General features: G+C 40.2%; 1 protein-coding gene across 1 annotated transcript in view; it reads left to right on the top strand.

Moving 5' to 3' along the window:
• LOC139643094 (inositol 1,4,5-trisphosphate-gated calcium channel ITPR1-like) overlaps nucleotides 1–20707 on the top strand; it is a 37621-nt gene that overhangs the window by 3598 nt on the left and 13316 nt on the right. Inside the window, exons 3-10 of the mRNA XM_071518251.1 lie at nucleotides 14622–14731; nucleotides 15428–15514; nucleotides 16656–16814; nucleotides 18734–18832; nucleotides 19258–19341; nucleotides 19599–19745; nucleotides 19961–20056; nucleotides 20175–20219. Coding sequence (XP_071374352.1) covers nucleotides 14622–14731; nucleotides 15428–15514; nucleotides 16656–16814; nucleotides 18734–18832; nucleotides 19258–19341; nucleotides 19599–19745; nucleotides 19961–20056; nucleotides 20175–20219 — 827 coding nt within the window. The remainder of the gene's footprint in view (nucleotides 1–14621; nucleotides 14732–15427; nucleotides 15515–16655; nucleotides 16815–18733; nucleotides 18833–19257; nucleotides 19342–19598; nucleotides 19746–19960; nucleotides 20057–20174; nucleotides 20220–20707) is intronic.

Here is a 20707-nt window from a genome sequence, read left to right as displayed (position 1 = left end):
TCCCCTCGTGCTCTTGAGGCCTGACGTCACCAGGCTAACTGCTCTCTGTTTATACTGCGGGCTCTGTGAGAGACGCTGCTCAATGTGTTATGCTGTGTTTCTTTGGTGACAACCACAATATCCCTGCCCACTGGACTTCAAACAGGGCTGCCTTTGATAATGATAATAGCGGTTGTGTGTGAGTGTGTGTGTGCGCATGCTTGTGTGTCCGTGCACGTGTTTACACTGCTGTGTGTTGTTGAACGTGTGCACATCCCAGTGTGCTTGCTCGTACATGTGTCTGTGGCGGTACAAACAGATGGAGAGAATCAGCGCGGATGTTGATTTGTTGGAGACCAACACATTTGGCTGGAGGGCGCTTGAAAAGAATGCTTTCCAACCAAAAGCCTTGAGATGCTCTCTGGGTGCACCTACTATTATTAGCTCCTACGCAGGAAGTACAACTCATGACCCTCAGTTCTCAGGCCAGAGGTTTAAGTCTCTGGAGAGAGGACTAGCCAGAGATTGTACAGAGGGAGTATGAATGTGCTTAAGCCTGTGTGTATGTGCATGTCCATCACACAGGAAAAAATACAGCACTTTTTCTTCGACACCAAAACATTTCATTGGCATTGCAATGTTTTGGTCATTTTTCCCTGGATAGGTAAATCAGGGTAGAAGGATTTAATTGAAGATATTCTGACCAAAATATTGCACGATGAACACATTGTTTTGCATCTCAAAAGAAGACTGTATGCTAAAGTCCAAATGTTCTTCTATGCAAATACCAGATTGATGCCGTTCTCAAATCCATCGGCCTTTCTTATGTTAAGCAACTTGACTTTAGGGGATCGTTTCAGTTTAGCTTTGAAGCGTGTTGGATAACAAGCATTCCACATGCACGCACTTATACTGTGCGTTTGGGCCATTATCTACTGTCCCGGGACTAAATAAAGATTGTGCTGTATTTAGACAAGAAAGCTTTGATCTGAGCAGTACAAACACAGATGAGTTTTTCTCTGGTGTCCCGGGACAGGTGATCTCCCCCTAGAGACTATCACTGTCACCACAACAAACCCAGACTGCAGACTGATAACTCTAAGCCTGGAGAAACATGAGAGATGAGTCTCTCTCTCTCTGTCTCTGTCTCTCTCTCTCTCGGTCTCTCTCTCTCTCTCTCTCTCGCTCTCTGTTGCTGTGTGTTGTGTGTCTTTCCACAACTGTCTTGTGACGTATATCCACACCATAGGCCTACATAGAGAGGTGGAAAACAAACAAATCAACCAACTCTTCCAATCAACCAAACTTAAACATCTATTTTGCATATTTGTTGGCATCTAATGATTTTGGCCCCATTAACTTTTACATATGTCTGTCTCTGCTGTCAACAGACTCTAAAATTGAAAGATGCAATAACTTTTAAGGCATAAAGATCGACTGGCACAGTAGCATCCCTAACGCTTTAGCTGAACCTAGACAGCATGTGTGTATCTATGGGACCAGACAGAGACAATGCAGATGTCATGGAGCCATGGAGTTTGAGTCATGCAGGATCAAAGCCATTTAGTTGATTTAATTGTAATTATTAGTATGACTATTCTTGGCACCAATCACCTGATTAGCGAAGGAGCTGCCTGTTGCCTCACTTATATGGAAAGCTTTTACTAATCACTTCCCCTCATTTAATCTCTCATCCTCCCACACTCCTAATCACATTTAACACCCATCACAAGATACTGTACTCAAGGTAAAAAATCCTGTTCTAAATCTGACCCATTTCAGTAAGTACACAATTATACAACATTTCCATCCATTCCGTCAAACAAGTCATGGCCAGACATTTTAATTTTAATATTTGCGGTAAAATGTTTGACTGACTTTTGACTTTTTAAAACATGAGGTAGCATTTTTCAATATCTTTGCAGTATCTCCTGGTTTTGCATTAGTAGAAAGGTGGGAATACACAGGGGGTGCCAGGAGAGGGAGGGGTTAAATTATGGGTGAGATTACAGGTTCAAGAGATTTTGTGTCATTACATAACAGGGGAATGTCTCTATTATACACATGCACAAATGTGTGCTCCTAGTAAGTGGCCAAGTGGCTTTGGCAAGTCCTCCACTATGTCAGCTGGTCTTGACCAGAAGGGGCTCTCATGTCACTGTGAGAGGCCCGCCGGGACATCTACCAGCAGGCAACAAGAGGAGGAGGCAGGTACTGTAGGAACATATGGAAAAAGACAAATGAATGAGGGGAGAGGTGAAAGTAAAGCCCATAATGCATAATATACTGGAGAGAGAAAGTATTTTAGAGCAAATATTTAGAGAGCAAGGTGCCAGATAAAGACAGTGATTACAAAAGGGCCAAGTTAGTCTTTACATTGAAATAAAGAAGCTTTTAATAATCTGACATTGCTCTTTTTGACATTTAAAATAAACATAAACTAATATTTTTTACCACAGAGAACCTCCCAATCATACATTTAGCAACACTCTAATCTGGTTTTGTTTAATGATACTGAGATTGACTGAGAGAGTGAGAGATTGTAAAATGCTCTTCTGCTGTGAGATAAATTAATAAATTATACAGGCATCCTCTAGGCCTTAGTGTTAATCAAAACGCAGGTCATGACCCAAAAGTTTGTTGCAGAACCTTTCTGGATATGTGTCAATAAATCCCTTTTAACATTTAAATTAGTTATAGGTGCAAGCAGCTAAACTGAGTTTACAGAAATTTGTGACCTTATAACCTGCCAATATGCTGATATTGATATTGTTGGAAAGATAAAAGGGTTGTTTGATTTGAGTCTGTTTATATTTCAGTCAGATGAACAAAGAGGACACGTAGCATTCTGGAAATGACCAAGTCCCCATTCACTTACTTATTTTCTCCGGTTCTTGCCTAAGCCATTATCAGCACAAAGGCCTGCTGTGACCAGCTCATGAGCCAGAATTTAGTGTGAGTAGTGCAGTGCTTTCTAGTGCTGCTGAAGCAATTAGTTGATTGATCAATCATCAGAAAAAGTAGAAATACCAAACATTTGCTGGTTACAGCTTCACAAATGGTTAGATTTGCTTGCTTTTCTCCGTTTTTTTTTGTCTACTGGTCAGACTAAGCAATTTTAAGACATCACTTTGGGCTCTGGTAACTTGTAATCAACATTTGTCATTATTTTTGACAATTTATAGAGTAAATGATTCATCGATTTGGGCGTCTGTCGTTAACTCGCTAACTTGAAGGATGAACATGGCATTTTCCAGATGTTTACAGATGTTCATTGTGGGGTACACTTAACGTTTATTTATATTATTGTACCTGTTGTTATTTTCTAATTTTTTCACGATGCAACTGAAACAAATCCTATATCAGTAGATTCAAAATGATTCAACCTTGGCTTACGTGTTTTTTAGGTAGGTCTCATTGATAACAACAGCTTCATTAGTGTCATGCATATACTATAATATAAAGCACTGAGTCAGAACTTCATGTCAATTCAAGGTCCTAATGCATTACATTTGAGAGTCGCTCCTCTAGCTAACTGAGGAAGTTCCTGTATTTGCCTCATAGACTTGGACTTGCCATAGATGCACTATAAACATTATTAAACCAAACAAGACACAGGATTTTCCCTGTTTTTACTAAACATCCAAAAACACAGCCAGGCTTGGTGTGTCTCCATATCTATTTTCTCTCCAAACTGCCATGGGAAGCTGTTGTGCGAGCCGTCTGGGTGTCCTCCGGCGGATCCCCTTCTGTCCCTCATTTGGGAGGCTCCTCAGTTCTTTGCTGCCAGGATGGGAGACAGTTCTGCAGAGATAATCCTCCTTAGTGGATGCTATGGGCACAGTGCCAGACTAGCCATGTCCACCAGGCCTCACACTGTCACTGCTGAGGTATGCTTACCATTTCCTCATAATGTAAGCACAAGCGCCCTTCACACAGTCACACTCTCACTCATGTAGCATACACTGAGACATTAGAAGTCTTGCTTTATGCTTCAAGCTCACAATGTCCAAACACCCCCCGCCCCCCTCCAACACACACACACACACACACACACACACACACACACACACACCCACACACACTGACTGCAGAGTTTAGCAGTTCAGCAAACGCAGTCTGTGCTTCTGAGGCAGAGACACGACCACATGAAACAGCGGTTTGTTGTGAATAATAATCCTCTGTGCATCCTACACCGTGTCACTCATCTCAGTCACTCTGATCTATACTTCTGACTTGTTTGGAGGTTCGGCCAATAGATATGTCTAATCTGAAGTTGCTGTGTTGACAGCTCTTTTTGTGGTGCCCTCAAGTTGCAGTATAAACTGAATTCCACATTGTTTAGAATGTCATCTTCTTATTCCATTTCCCCTGTTGAATAATCAGTCAATCATGTCTTGCTGTTTGTTGTCTGTGGGTTGTTCACATACTTACGTAATGCCTTTGTCTCAGTGGTTTAGTGTTGCAAAATCTTCGTAACAGTCAGGTATTTTTTTTCCTTCTAAAAGCTGAAAAACTGACTGTGTTTTTCATGCTATTGACTAGTATTGACAGATATTTGTAGTAAATGGGATATTGGTGGTTGCCCAATTTTGTGAAGCAGGCAATGTCAGCTGTTTATCACCAAGTACTGTATCTATGCACTTTATGTGACACTGTTTACCAGGGTGAGTGCCTGTGTAGAAACCTGGCTTGTGAGAGCGGTTATTGGGGTGGTCAAGTGCACAATAACCCATCACAGATGTTTCATTGAATCAGGTTCATGTCAACCTTAAATCATTTCTCTACTTGAACTGCTGTTAATCATGTTAAATAACATTGTTTTTCCATCACAACATTGTAATGTCCAGGCTCTTACTAGATTACAGTCCGTCTTTGATACTCTACGTATATCTCTCATTAAGCTCAGACTTGCCTCAGACTCTAACAAAACAAAATACATGTGTTTCTCAAGATCTTCACTTCCTAATACTGACAATATTGGTATCCATACACTAAAATGTTCCCAAATTGAACTTGTACAATCCTACAAATACCTGTGTATTTGGCTAGACAGTAGATTGTCCTTCAAGACCGATGTGGAACACCTTACTCAGACACTTAAAATTAAGATTAGATTCTTGTACAGAAACAACTCATGTTTCTCTTTCAAAAATATGAAATCCATTGTGCAATCCACCATCATGTCAGTATTTGATTATGGAGATACTCTGTATCTCTTCCCCTCTAAAGCCAGCGGATGCGCTTTATCATAGTGCCTTGCAATTTATCACAGCCAGGAGATAAATGTCATACTCGCCATTGTGATTTATATGAAAAAAATGTTGGTTTTCTTTAAGAATAAGAAGGGATTTGCATTGCATTACATTTATCTATAAAGCTCTGCTTTCAAAGGTCCTGCAGTATCTTTCCTCTCTGCTTGCTAAATCCAGTAACTACAGCACCAGATCACAGGACTGGTTCCTTTTAGATACTCTATGCACAAATACAGAACTTGGCATGGCTGGCTTCCGTTACTATGAACCTTATAAGAAAGTAAGTAACACTTTATTTATATAGCACTATTCAAAACAAGAGTTACTAAATGCTTCACAAAAGGAAATAAATCAAAAGGCACGTTAAAAACAAACAGAAAATTAAAACAGATAAAAGAAAGAGGGCAAAAGAGCACAGGACACAAAGTGCAGACAAGTAGTGCAACAGTCCATTGGAACATGAATATAAAAAAATAAAACACTGTAAATTTAATAAAATGTTTGTTTAAATAAATGGGTTTTAAGGTAAAGCTTTATTTTACAGCCCGCTAATTACTGTGTAACTAGTTTGTAGTTATGGATTACTAATAAAATAACAATGCTGTAGTTACAGGGTAACAAAACAAGAAGTCTGGGAATTAAGGGGTAACAATTTTGTAATTATGAGAGATTTATAAGGTAGTTATGGTGTAACTATTTTTGTAATTACTGCATACTTAAAAAATAATTACAGGGTACAATAACATAATTAGGGGGGGCAAAACAAATGTTATCGGTGCTTGTTCCCTGTAGTTATGGAGTAAGTTTTTATTTAGAAATTGTTTTATAAAAGGATTATGAAGGTTTTTATTTTCCATTTTATATTATAAAATTGACATATTTGATATTTCATCTCAACATACTGTAATTACATTCAACAAAGCTCTTGTATGTTCAGTTAAGTCTATTACTGTGTGTTGAAGTTGCATATTTTTTGTGTATGTTATATTGTTACAGAAATGTCACCAAACAGCTGGTCTAGGGTCTCCTCTCCTAACATCGATTACCAGATGGACATATGTGACTTTCTGTTAAACTGTATGTGGAGCAACCTTGTACTTCCTCTAGAATTACAGTGAACAAGAAGGGAACAAGCACTGCTTTATTTTACAGCCTGCACACCTTGTACTTATAACACACCTTGTACTTATAACACACCTTATTACTTATAATAATAATTAGAAAGAAAACAAGTGGTATATTAAAATACTCTCAGTGAAAAAATGCCACATTTAGAATAAATATTGATTATATTGTTAATAATAATAATGGCCAACATATATTGACTAATTCCATTACACTTTCACTGCTTTAGGCTGCAGGTTTCCCATAACTGCAGGAATAAAGGTGTGTTTTGAGAAATGCGCAAAGACACTGTAACAGTAGTGTGCAAGTAAATGTATTCAAATAAAACAATTCAGCTATTAAATTCTGTAAAGTGGATAGGAAGATGACAGGAGTTCAGAAGTGGATTGCAGATGAGAGGGTGTTCAAGCAGGGCTTTGGCTCATCTGCTTCTGTCTGGCAGGTCTGTTGGAGCAGCGTCTCTGCTGTTGCAGCCATGTTGTCAGCACATTTCTTGTTCTTCCCCCGGAATATGCAGGACAGCCAAGAAAAGAAGCCACGCTTCTTCTTCTTCTTTGGTTTTGTCGACAAGCTGTCTTTGGTATTGGAAATCTGAGGTCTTGTAGGTTTGACCAGTTGGACGGGTGAAAGTGTCTTTTCCAGGGACAGACCGGACAGATCGTTTGTGTCCTTCACAGTCTCAACCTGGATGGCTGGAGCCTGGGACTCCTGAAGCAGGTTGGTTGATCCTTCCTTAAGCAGGTGAATCAGGGTGTATTCAGCAAGAGAGACGGGGAGAGCCTCCTCTGAGGTGGAGTTATTGTCAGGTCCAGCAGAGAAGACAGTGACTTTTGTTCCCTCACAACATTCAGGTTGATGCAGGACGGTGACAGAGCTTTCAGCAGCGGCTTCAATCTGTGCACAAGAGTCGACCGTTTCCCTCTTGATGATAAAAGGACATTGTTCTTCCTCCTTCTCCAAGTCCTGGAGGAACAGCGTCAGTTTAGAATCAGCTTTGACGATTGGCTCCCATTCATCAAGATGATCTTGAGTAGGAGCATGGTGTGCAGCGCAGGCAGCCATGAATGTAGAACTCACTGATGAGGAAGCAGAGATGTGCTTTTCACCAAGTTCCTCCTCCTCCAGGAGGACTGAGAGGAACTGCATCAGGTGAGAATCAGTGCTACTGACTACTGGTTCCCATTTGTCAAGATGGTCCAGTGTCGGCCCACATTGTGGGGAGCAGTCAACTACAAATCTAGAGAGATGTGATGAAGCATAGAGGAGCTCCTCACCAAATCCCTCCTTCTCCAACTCACAGTGGGATTTGAACAGTGGCTCCCACTCATCCAGGCAGCCCAGAGTAGATCCACAGGGTGAGCAGCAGTCAGCCACAAATCCAGATGTGTCACCTGGGGGGGCATAGAGGTATCTCTTTCCAACTGCCTCCAGGTGGTAGTCATCGTCAAAACCAAAGGAGGAGTGCTGAAGCAGCCTCAATCTCTCAATGATTTTTAAGTCATCAGTCATTTGAGCCTCATGGGATGGAGCCTCAACAAGGCGGAGCAGGTTGGATTGAGTCTCAACATGCTGAGCTGGGTGGATGGATGCTCCAGCATTTCCTAACGCTGTGTCCTCGGTCAGGAGAGGAGACTCTTTCTCTGTGGGAGGAAGGTCTCGTTTGTCCATATCCAAGAGACGTTTGTATGCTGATGAAGCTGTGCTGGCTATTGGTTCCCATATATTGAGGCTCTCAAATCCACAAGCAGGTTTGGAGCCGAGACCAACAGCAGACTGAGGTGAAAGGTCGCAGTCGAGCTCAGCAGTCACTCCAGAGAAACTAGAGGCTTCAGCATAAAGGTACTGCTCCTTATTCAGGACTTTCGCAAACATGCAGTTGATGTTATCATGGCGATCGTCATTAAGGACATTGAGTTGAGCGACAATTTGCATGGATGCTGAAAGAAATGCAATGGCAACATCTTAATAATCAAATAACCATCAACATGCTTCATCATAGTTCATAAGGAATTGTCCAACCGCACACTGTTAGTCTTTGTTGCCAATTTACTCACATCTTTATTTTTCTTATAACATTTGCAAAAATAGGCTTAAGGAGCGAACAATGCATTTCGCTTCCTCAGGTTCGGTTGCGAACCTTCATCTTATGCCTTTCATCATAGTTTCTAACTGTGAATTTACAATGTAAATCAAACTAAGGAAGTACTAGACACAAATGTAAATCCTTCAATACAAACAACTAGTCTATCCTGACTGTCTGTCTCTTGTTTGTCTGTTCAGCAAAATCCTTTGTACTAATCTTTTTCTGTTAAATTATAAAATTATAAATACATGTGGCTTACCAAGATGGAAATTACTCTCCATGTTTTCCTTTCTAAAAGGTAGATATGTGATGTTTCTCCAAATGAATGCAATGTGAGTTTACTGTCTCAATGTGCAGGTGAACACCGATCAGAGATTAAACTGTGAGTCAGTGTTTGTCTTCAGGTCAATCGCTCCTTTATGACTCTGACATTCTAAATTCTATGAACTCTGCTGCATTCTGTCCTGCTGCATTATGACTCATCAGATGAAGCTCAGGCTCCAGTAAACTTTGGTGACAGAGATGCCTCACTTCATACATGGTTTATAAACTACACATTAAAAAACACATGACTGAATATTTGGAATTTATATTAAGATACTGTATGTTTTATGTGGAAAACATCTATTTAATTGCTAATTGCTATTGCACTTTCACTGTTTCACTGAGTTAGCTCACTCAAATCTTACTACTACCTACTAATATTACTACTATATATTACTATTACCTATTACTACCTATTACAAAATTCTTACCACTTAATTCCCGGACTTCTTGTTTTGTTACCCTGTAACTACAGCATTGTTATTTTATTAGTACCCCATAATTACAAACTAGTTACCCCATAATTAGCAGCCTGTAAATTAAAGCGTTTACGGTTTTAGGTGATTTAAAATGGGAAACTGAATCTGCCAGTCTTAACACATAGGGGGAGACGATTCCATAGGGTTATAAATTATAGGGTTATAAAAGAAATGCATAGGAAATCCACAGGGTTATAAAAGAAAGGGCTTTGAAATTAGACTCTTGTTCCCCACGGTGTTTTTAAAGCATTAATTTCGGACATCTTCTTTGATTCCTGTAATTGTTTCAATATAGTGTGATTTTAAAACTTTAATCCCTAATATATGCCTTGATTCATGTGATTGTCTTATAGTCTATCTCTGTTTGTTTGAATGTTTTTGGAATGTGTGACTGAACTGTACTTTTTCCTGAAACATAAAAAATCCCCATCAAAGCAGCTTTTACAGAAAGATGTCAAAGCAACAACATCTGATTTTTCTACTGCTTGTTTGTCAGCGGCCTGACATTTTCATTGCTAAACCAGTAGCATGTGAAAACCATTATAGTGAATAGTGTTGCGTTGTCTTTTTGTCCCGGCCTCATATGTCTGCAACTCTCAGTTTGTTCGTTTTTCTTTTTTTCTCATCCTTTCACATCTCAGTTTCTTCAGACAATATTTACATGTGCAATAGATCATTTAGCAGGAGTGGCATTAGGAGCATAACGCTCCAGGCCACCACCTGTCTGATGTGAATATCTCATAATATAAATAATAACATAAATATCTCATTGGCAGGCGAAACTCCTGTTTTTGTCAGAGATACTGCATAGGCTAGATGGGTGGTTCAGCTGGGATAAACAACAGAAATTGTTCGTTGGTCCCTTCCTCTCCTAATAACCACATACAGTATATTGCTTTCCTGTCCATTCATAGGGGAGAGGTCTTGCAGGAAACAGGCAACGGAAGCTGTTGTTGGTAGACCCATTCATTGTCTTAGATGCAATAGAGCTGATTAGTTGCTTCCTCTATAATATCTCTTACAGGGTAAGAACCCTGAAGGCCCTTAAGGTGTTGTTGATTTAAGACTGAATGGAAGAACTCAGTCTGTCGCAGTGTGTCTCATATGTTTTGTAATTACTTTAGTGTAGATCAGCTCAGACCTATCAGAGGGGAGGGGCCAGGCTGCCTGTGTTTAGTTCATGTTCATTGATGAGTGCTTTTGTGATTTGGACATCTGAGGATCTTTGTCAGTCATGATTCACTTTGACTGCTTTTTTGACAAGGTAGCAGACAGGCATTAAGAGGAGTTGAAGTCCAAATTTGAATATCAGTGTTTTTACTTGTTCAATACTCCACAAACGGACCATAAACCATTGTAGCAATGTGAATTGTGCAGCAGTGTGTTGTCTTAGATCTAATTAAATGCTGTTACAGCTGTTGCTTGTAGTAGTATGTAGTATGGTGACTTGGTTCTGCTCTCTGAAAAAAATGCCCAAGAGGCAAATTGTCTCTGTTAGTTTTACAGTTCCTCTGCGGTTTTTATGCGTGCCAGCAGTGCAAAAATCTACATCTAGATCCCTCTAGATCTGCCGAAGTCTCTAAATGACTGTAGGATTTTTATTAGGTCCGTGTTGAACTGTGTCTGAAAAGTAACCTTTCTAGGTCATCTGATGGTGTAAGATCACTCTTACGACACAGCATTGCGTGACAAGCACCATTGTAAAAAGATATAACAAACCAAAACCTGTATGATTCAATGTTTTGAATGATCCCTAATGATCCCCTAATGATCATTCAAAACTATTAATCAACACATAAAACTAACCAGCTTTATTAAAAATGACTTAAACTTCCTAGCTAATTGAATTTGCCATGCCTAAACTTCAGTAACACAACAACATTATAAACTGCTACCCTGCACTAATCTTGTATATTGATTAACTTTAACATAGAAACTCAAAGCAACAATAATTAAACAAGTTGACTCCAATATAACTATTTGATTTGAAGGACATCTGCATATTGTACATTGAGTGGTCAACAAAATATGCCTCTAAGTAACAAAAATAAAATAACCAGTCTCCATAATTTTGCACCCTGTACAAAACGTACTGTAGGCCTCATCAAGCACAACATCATGAAATAAGCTGGCTACCATCCAACAAAAGCTTTTTGGATTATAACCTCAATTATAATCAATGCATGCAATAAATAATTCCTCAGCTAAAAAATGTTTAATACATCAAAATAATACATTACATCTATTCTGAAAGTCTGAATTCTGAAAAACACGAATTGCAGGGCCATGCTGTTCAAAACAATCATAAAACTGATCAAACTTGTTTGAAGAACTCATATGCATCAGTTATTGAAATACTTTATAATGACGATTGGCACCCATTTACAATAATCATTACATTTCAGATGCAATATAACAAATTATATAATCAAATGTTTTCTTGTTCTCTACCTCATCACTCACTAGTCATGATGTTATCCATAACTTGTAACAACTTAGAGAGTCTGTATCCTTGACAGTCAAAGAAAAACAACACTTCACATTACTTGATAAGATCCTCACAGCCGGCAAACGTGTATCTAGTTTTCACTTGTTTTCTGTACATATTTTAGGCAATGGCAGCATCTAACACCATCTTCCACAGCTCTGAGTCAGCCATTCTACACGCAACTCTGTCTGTGTGACTTTGAGGAAAAACTTGTTGAGAGCTTCATGAGGCGGTGAGGAGGGGTCAGTATTGTGTAGACACAATACCTTTTAACATGTAATGATGATGGCTCTCTTTAGACTTAACACTGTATTCATGCATTAAATGTACTGTAGTATTTTGTGGGGTTGCTGTTTTCTGACATGCTGACCATTAATGGGTCAAAGTCCTGCCTGGTCATGCATAGGCTACATCATTCCACTCATGTATGAACCTAGAACAAGGTCCTAGATAAAGTAATGTTTCACTTTAGTATTCTTTTCACTTTTTAAGCACGCATACCTTACGGCTATGTTGTAGTTGGCACACATGACAGTCTGTATTTGTGCTAGAGGCATGGATTTTAAATCAGACTTTCAAAATGAAAGCAAGTGATAGTGACTAGTAAGGGCACACAGGACAGCCAATATCAAAGAGTGATTGTTCATGAACTCAAATAGGTGTACAAGTAAGTGCAAAATAATATAAATGGTTTTGGGTTTCTTTCTTTCTGTAGTGAAACATTGCTTTAAGCCATAGGAATGCTAATGAATCATTGACTTGTCCAGTGTTGTCTCTCACAGCTGACTTATAACCAAAAAAAAGGCTGGCCTTCAGCACAGGCTGTTTACCTGTCACACACACCACCCACACTGCAAGCCTGTTTACTGCGCTGTGTGAACTGTAGTTGTGCCTGTAGAATATGATGAAATGGCTGAGCCTAATTATAGGTCTGCTCATTTGCGAGACTAAGACCTGTTGCTCACACAGGAGCATCTAGTGTGTGTGTGTGTGCGTGTGTGTGTGTGTGTGTGTGTGTGTGTGTGTGTGTGTGTGTGTGCTCTTTTTCTTATTGCCTCCTCTGCGACTCCAGCTAGTCTGATCCAGTTCATGCGGGCATTGTATCAACAGTCCCATCTACTGAGACGAATTATACTGGATGCACACAAGCACACATTTACTTCATCTACAACCACTGAGTAGCTCCAGTTCTCCTCTTTCTTGCCTTCTCTTCCACTTTTTCCTGTCTGTTCTCTCTCACTCTCTCTCTCTCTTCCTCTCTTTCTCATTTCTCTTTCACTTCCCTTTATTTGTTGTTCTAACCCTGTTTTAGGTTAGAGTCATGTAAACCATATCGAGGGGGTGAGGGGGAAGATTTGGGGGATAGAAACTGTTAACTTGGAGGGAGAGAAGGATGTCTAAAACGGGCGGGGGAAGGCAGAAAGGAGAAGGAGGGATGATAGAATATAGAGGGGGAAGATAGGGAGTCCCCACCCTCTTCTCTCCCTCTGTCATCCCACTCCCCTTCTCTTGGCTGGCCTTATTTGGTCATGTTACTGCGGCTATAGCAGGAGAAGAGAGGCTGGGGGAGGATGGACAGATTGTTCTTTTTTCTCCTCTTTTCGGGATAGAGAGCTCTGGTCTGATGAGAGGTTAAGTCAGAGGAAAGCCAGGACTCAGAGGGAGGAGCTGCTGGTGGGCAGAAGTGCAGCTGAGAAATGAAGATTCGAACATTATTTCTCCTCTACTGGCTAACTGAAAGAATGTGAAAAACAAAACAAAAACAGACAGGACTCATGGAGGACTTTGTATCACTCCAAGTTGTCATATGTCTTAAACTTCAAGCAGTGTAAAACTCTCTGTGTGTTTCAGTTGCAGTCATTGCACTGCCGGCCACAGCTGTAGTAGCCTACGTGTGAAGAGCTTGTGGCGTTGAAGCGAAGAGGAACTCTGCTTGTTATGCTTAACTGGGTCTACATGCAAATCAGAGGAGTGTTCTCTGTGTGGCTGGTTTCTATTGTATCTATGGAAATGAGTAGCACAATCAGAGTCTGGTCAGGACAGCATCACCTCGCTGTTGCTGCCATTATGCACACTGACTGGCCACAATCTGACATAGCTGTATCACGTCACACTGTAATACACACATACTGTAGACCTTATTGTGCACTGTTGCTTACCACAGGATGTAACCACACATCATCACACTTGCATATTATGGGCATGCATACACACACACACACACACGCACACGCACACACACACACACACACACACACACACACACACACACACACACACACCTGTTGTTTCTTATTCGTCATCCCTGCTCCCTCGACCAGGCAAAGCCCTTTGATCTCCACTCAAGAGAATTATGTGAACCATCTTTATGAATAAGCGTGAACTGAACTGTGAAGTGTGTGCAAGTACACAAGCATGCATGCATGTGTGTGTGTGTTCTCTGTGTGTTCACTGAGTAAAGGGAGTGAAACAACTGTATGTACGTTTTGCGTCATCGATTCTTTGAGTGTATCACTTGGCATGTCAAAGCTACTGTCTATAGTCTCATTTATTAAGTTATGCCTATCTGCAGTTTTTTTATACTGTAGTTGTAGGTTGTGTGTTTACTGAGCATCTTGTATCATCTACTTTAAGCAACCCAGACTTTAAGTGTTTATCTGTTGGTTTATCCTAAGCCAAGGCCATGCCCTGTCTCCTGCAGCTCAACCCCGACCTTTCCAGGCTTAATCCAGAGTGCATTCATACATTTTCTCTTTTTTTTTCTTTTCTTTTAACTTTTACCCCTGTACATTTTTGGCTTCATACTTTGTTTAGCCTACTAAGTCACTTTCTAATTATTTTGAAATCTCTCTCTCTCTCTCTCTCTCTCTCTCTGTCTCTCTCTCCAGACTGTCTGTTCAGACTGTGTCCTATGAACCGCTACTCGGCCCAGAAGCAGTTCTGGAAGGCAGCAAAGCCTGGAGGGAACACAGACACAGTGCTGCTCAACAAGCTCCATGTGAGTGAAGTGACAACAAGCTCACCTCTCAGCAGTCACCACACACCAGTACAGTTCACACAGACCTGTCCTCACGGCTCAGGGAAACAAAAAGAGCTGCCTTAGACAAACTGTTAGAGGCCTTGATTAATATTTCTAAATTTGGGTGGTAGATTTGGATGAAGCTGAAGCCAAGCCAAGCTCTAGATGTATATGCGCTGGGCACTGCTGTCCAGCGTGTGGTTTTCTTCTCCTGAACCACAGTTTGAGAGCAGTTCTCAAAGGGATTATATATTTGCTGAGGTAGAATTTTGAAGTCCTTTTATAGACATTTCTGAAGCATTTCACTCCTACTGTCCTACCTTTCTGCCCTCTCCACTCTCTCCTTTCTCTCTTTCTGTTGCAATACAATACCTTTTAAAGCAATCTGCTATCTGACCGCACAGTCATAAAATGGAAGGTTGAAATCTCTCCTGCATTTCCGTGGAGATGTGAGCCAGAGTTTTAGGTTAAAGGCCTTCTATTGGAGTGTGAATATCTGGATAACAACTTTGTCACTACCGCTATGCCTTGTCTAATCGGCACAACTGCCATCAGACGGATTAGCCTTGTTCTTCCACATTACTGTGTGTAACAGTTATTAATGAATAATGATGTAAATAGTAGTTGTGCCATTAACTGTCGTATTTTTTGATCACTCCCCATTTCTCTCTCTAGCATGCAGCTGACTTGGAGAAGAAGCAAAATGACTCTGAAAACAAAAAGCTGCTTGGAACAGTAATTCAGTATGGGAATGTCATTCAGGTTTGTTTGTCTATGTGTAAGCACAGTTTCATTTCACATTTTAAATATTCATCATCTTTTAGGTTGTTTTTTTTTTTAGATTATTCTATTATATAAGTATGAATGCATTCTTGGTTAAACCTGAAATATTCTGATTTGCCATCAGTGGAGTTGATCCAGTGACACATTCTCTCACACTTCATATGTTAAACTTAAAATATGCATCCAGTCTGATGCTCAACCTACTTTCAGGATGTCTCTGTGCAAGTTATTTGGACTGTTGCCTAAATTTGGACTAAAGTTGTCCACACTGGACAAGAGCACAACTCTGGAGTGCCTTGATGTGGATGATACATGTACACTGCACATTGCCAGGCAATGAAGCGTATTCCCCAAAACTAATGAAAAGACGGAAACTAATGACCATAAATTCTATGATCCAGTGTTAGAGAGTTGTGAATTTTGGCATAGTTCCTATTCTCTCTGAAACTAATGATCAATGAAACCACAACTTAATGTAATACATACATCCTGTAAAGCCTGATACATCTCTCACACAGATAACCTATTTGAATAGAGAATGCTGGAAGCAGACTCTCACTTTTTGGCATAGTCCTTTGTGTAGTGTGAAAACAGCCAGAATACATAGTGACATAATAAAATATAAAATTCATGTAAATTACAAATCAAACCAAACCATGGAACACTACACAATCCATAAGCAAAGACATAATAAGAAGATAATTTCCAGAGTAGTCATACAAGCAATCATTGTCAGTTGTTAGAGGGGAATGAGTGAGAGTAACTGACAGATTTGTTGTTGCATTCTCAAAGTAGACTGCTCAATTCTTGTATCCATTCCTAACACCACTCTAAAACCATTAAAATCCTGGTTATCAACTACTGTGGTTTGTGATCTATACTGTAAGAGGGATAACAAGTGATGACATCATTTCTATAGAAGTGCCTTATAGGTAAATAGAAGGCAAAACTGCTTTCTCCTTGTAGACAACATACTGCTGATAAACCACTCTTGCCACTCTTATTCTCACACCTAAGGACGTCATTAGAAGCACTTCTTCCCCACCTCACACCTCATCATGTCTAATCCATGAGATTACCTGTACTGTCATGTTTTACTTTGTATATTATTGCCACTTAGCTCCTCCACCTGAAGAGCAACAAATACTTGACGGTGAACAAGCGTCTGCCCGCGCTGCTGGAGAAGAATGCCATGAGGGTGATGTTGGACACTGCTGGAAACGAGGGATCCTGGTTCTACATCCAGCCCTTCTACAAGCTGCGCTCCATTGGAGACAGTGTGAGTCATCCTGTTTACAAGTCCGTGGGCATGGTGCACTGTGATAACACCATAATGTATGTCAATCAGACAGGCAAAGCAAAGGTTTTAAACATGCCTGGGATGAAGCCTGTTCTGCTCCATTTTGTTGGTCTCCTCCCCATTCCCCCGCATCACAAATCTGGACTGTGTAATACTTCAGACATCACAAATGTATCTTATGGATAGCTTGAGCTACATCTATGTTGTCATGAACAGTTGATGTCTTTCATTCTCAAGTGGCATATACGCATATTTAGAAAAATATGTTTGTTGAAATCAATCAGAATCTAGATTAATGCTAAATATTAGAATTTGTTAGGGTTAATTTTAAGGCAAAGGCCTTAAAATTGCCAAGAATTTCCTTTGTTTTTCAAAAATATTTTTCATTTCATACAAGCAATAAGTTTGTAATACAGTAGCAGATGTTCCTTTTTATGGTGGTATCTTATAAAATAATAAACCGATAGGAAGTACCTTGAATGCAAAACATAAGCTCCATATAAGCACACAAATTAACAAAAACGCATAAGTGAGCAAGGGAAGAACACAAAAAAGGCTTATGTACATGCAATGAAAAGAAAAGGGATATCAACGGTGACAGCCCCAAAATACATATAACCCCAGTATACAAATAGTAAATATAAATATGTTTACATACTGTATATAAACACACAGGAAAAAAATCAGAAGCAAAATCAGAGAAAACATTAGAAATCTACTTCCTCATTAAGTCCCTCTGGAGAGATAGCGCCCAGATTAAAAATCTACTGGGCTTCTGCTCTCAGCAAGACACAGTTATAGTCCCCTATAGTATCTTAGTTTGGAATTAAATTCTTCATTTGAGCTCAGTTGATCAGCATTAGTAGGTTGGGATTGAAGAAAGGGATGCAGCTTCCTGGGACAGTTCCACAGGGCAGGCTCGGGTCTTCTTTACCATCCTAAGCCTCAATATGGCACCTATCTGATCACACCTATCCCCGGATGGGCCTGGGCCAGCACCCGACTGGTGTTTACCTGATCATAAAGCTCTTGCTGGCACCAGCTCTCCTTCTCTGCTGCGGGAAGTAATGGGCAGATGCCCAAGGACAAAGTGCCCCAGGGCAGAGACTGGGCTTCTCTAAGCTCCTCTCAGAGCAGGATGAGCTATGGCACAGGGCTTAAGCAGCAAGCCTCGGAGATACACAAATTGTCAAAGAGTCAGTCTCTGTCTTCTGAGAATGGAAACTTGCAGGCAAAGGGGTACTAGCTAAAACCCTCTCTGAGCTGTGCCTATGTGTGAGAGTCAAGATTCAGTCAATTATTTCATGTCAACTAGGTTGCTAGGAATTTGTTGCGGTGTGCTCAGACAGACACAAAACAGGACATCAGATATCATCACTGTCCGGTTAAAACCTTGTATCTCCAAAATGCCAATATTTCAGGAACTAAGAAATTCAACGTCTTCAACTTGACCACAATTCCTTTTTGAGTTTATCCATTGGTCTTTTAAATGGTTTCATAAGACTGTTGTAGAATGTCGTCAACCCACAGAGGAACGTGAAGTGAAGTTAAAGTTAAAACATGAAGAACACCAAGATTGGGGTTGTTTTCACATGACAACAGCAATAGGCTCACATAGAGTACCCATTACTATATACAACTAAATCAATCAATAAATATATGAAACCCAATAACATAAAATGAAAATTAAAACTAGAGTGCAAATTCTAGTGATTTGCAGAGTTTGTTTGAATTGAATCATGTTTGCTTACTGCGAGTTTACTTGATTTCACTTAAAATATTGTGAAATGATGCTCATACTTGTACTATAGCATTTAGTTTCCTTTCATGTTTCACTTTTATGTGCTTCTTTTCTTTCGTGTGTGTGTGTGTATGTGTGTGTGTGTGTGTGATGGCAGGTGGTGATTGGGGACAAAGTGGTCCTGAACCCTGTGAATGCTGGTCAGCCGCTCCATGCCAGCACACACCAGCTAGTGGATAATCCAGGATGCAATGAGGTTTGGCTGAGCTGCTGTAACTCATCTTTGCTTCCTAGATGTTTCTTTGGGAGTGTCTGCGGTGTAGAATCTATTTATAGCTTTAAATGTGCCCTGCTTGGTTATTAGCTGCCTGATGTGAAACACTACAGCATTGTTCCACCGCTCTCCAGATTCGCCTCAGTTAGGTTTAACGGGACAGCTAACACTGCACTTGGAAGGTTATCCTGTTTCTCTTTCACAGTACTAGAATGGTCTGAGTTACTGAACCACTTAACCCATGTCATCCAAAGTGCCTTACAGTGACAGTGGGACAACTAACCATGGCAGTGTTGGTGCAATATTCCCATTGAGCAGGATCATATCTGCAGTATGAATATACTGATTGTACCTGCAGTCATATGGATCATTTGTGTTTGGATCATCTGTGATCATTTGTGTTTCAGGTGAACTCAGTCAACTGTAACACCAGCTGGAAGATTGTCTTGTTTATGAAATGGAGCGACAATCAGGAGATCGTCCTTAAAGGGGTTTGTTTCACAGCAGCTACCAGACAATCAGATCTTAATTTTACAATTTGTATTCTAATTCCCCTAATTCACCCAGCCAATACCTTCCATTCTTCCAGTTACTATGAGCCATGTTTCTTATTTTAATGTTGTGGAATTTGAAACGCCCACAAACAGCCCACAAGATTAAATATTTTATTTTGATTCTTCAGGAGTAATTGATGTATTAAAGCAGGTTTTATCTTTCAAACAGTAACAAATGTTCTCTCTTTCACTAGGGTGACGTGGTACGGTTATTTCATGCAGAGCAAGAGAAATTCCTGACCTGCGACGACCACAGAAAAAAACAGTATGTCTTCCTTCGCACCACTGGACGGCAGTCAGCTACCTCGGCAACCAGCAGCAAAGCCCTATGGGAGGTCGAGGTGAGGAAGAGTATTTTTAGTTGCAAGATGCATGATGTTGAAAGTGTAGCTGTTCACTTTATGCAATAGAAGTGTCCAAGAAGTAAGCCTGACTCAGATTTTTAAATCAGCCTCCTCCTTTCTTGAGTGAAAGAGCGCAAATCACCTGTTTAATATATTGTATATATATATATATGTCAGTATGATACAGTCTCTGTCCTGTCTGCTGGTGTCAGGTGGTGCAGCATGATCCATGTCGAGGCGGGGCAGGCTATTGGAACAGCCTGTTCCGGTTCAAACACCTGGCCACTGGACACTACCTGGCTGCTGAGGTCAGTACATGTTCACTTATGGATAACATGACTAATCACCAAACATTGTGAACTTTTCAATGAAAGACTTTAATATAGCTTTTTAATCCAGGCGGTGAATCACTCTGTATTATTGCAGGTAAATCCAGACTATGAAGAGGAGTGCCTGGAGTCACGCTCCTCAGTAAGTGAGCCATGAGGGAGAATTGTCTAGAGTGTGTAATACTTAAATGCCAAATACATTATAAAATTAAATTGGATGAGCACACATCAACTGATTCCACAAAATGCAACAGAAAAACATCAGTGCAGATCTGACAAGACCATAGAAATTATGTGCACAGCATGTCCTGTCTCAAAACTTCTGGCTTTAACAACAACCAAAATACAAATAGTAAACATGACAAATGATTCACAACACACAGAAGCCTTCCATTCCACACACACCCACACACACACACACACACACACACACACACACTGGACAAGGCTTGTTGCCACCCAGCCAATAGGTCCCATTCAACAGCTATAAAGCAAGAGCCTACATCAAATTTGTATCCACAACATCCTATGCAATATTTACTCATGGCACAAATGGACACAATAAAAAGCAGCGCAGAGAAAACTATGTGCTTACCTTTAGAAGTTTCCTCTTCTTGACTTCTTTGAAAC

The sequence above is a fragment of the Centroberyx affinis genome, unplaced genomic scaffold (assembly GCF_046629955.1).
Source record: "Centroberyx affinis isolate AG114_WGS23_722 - 3 ecotype Tasmania unplaced genomic scaffold, CSIRO-AGI_Caff_v1 ptg000560l_1, whole genome shotgun sequence".
Lineage (NCBI taxonomy): Eukaryota > Metazoa > Chordata > Actinopteri > Beryciformes > Berycidae > Centroberyx > Centroberyx affinis.
Note: the sequence above shows the minus strand (reverse complement) of the source record. Positions and strands in the feature narration are given on the sequence as shown.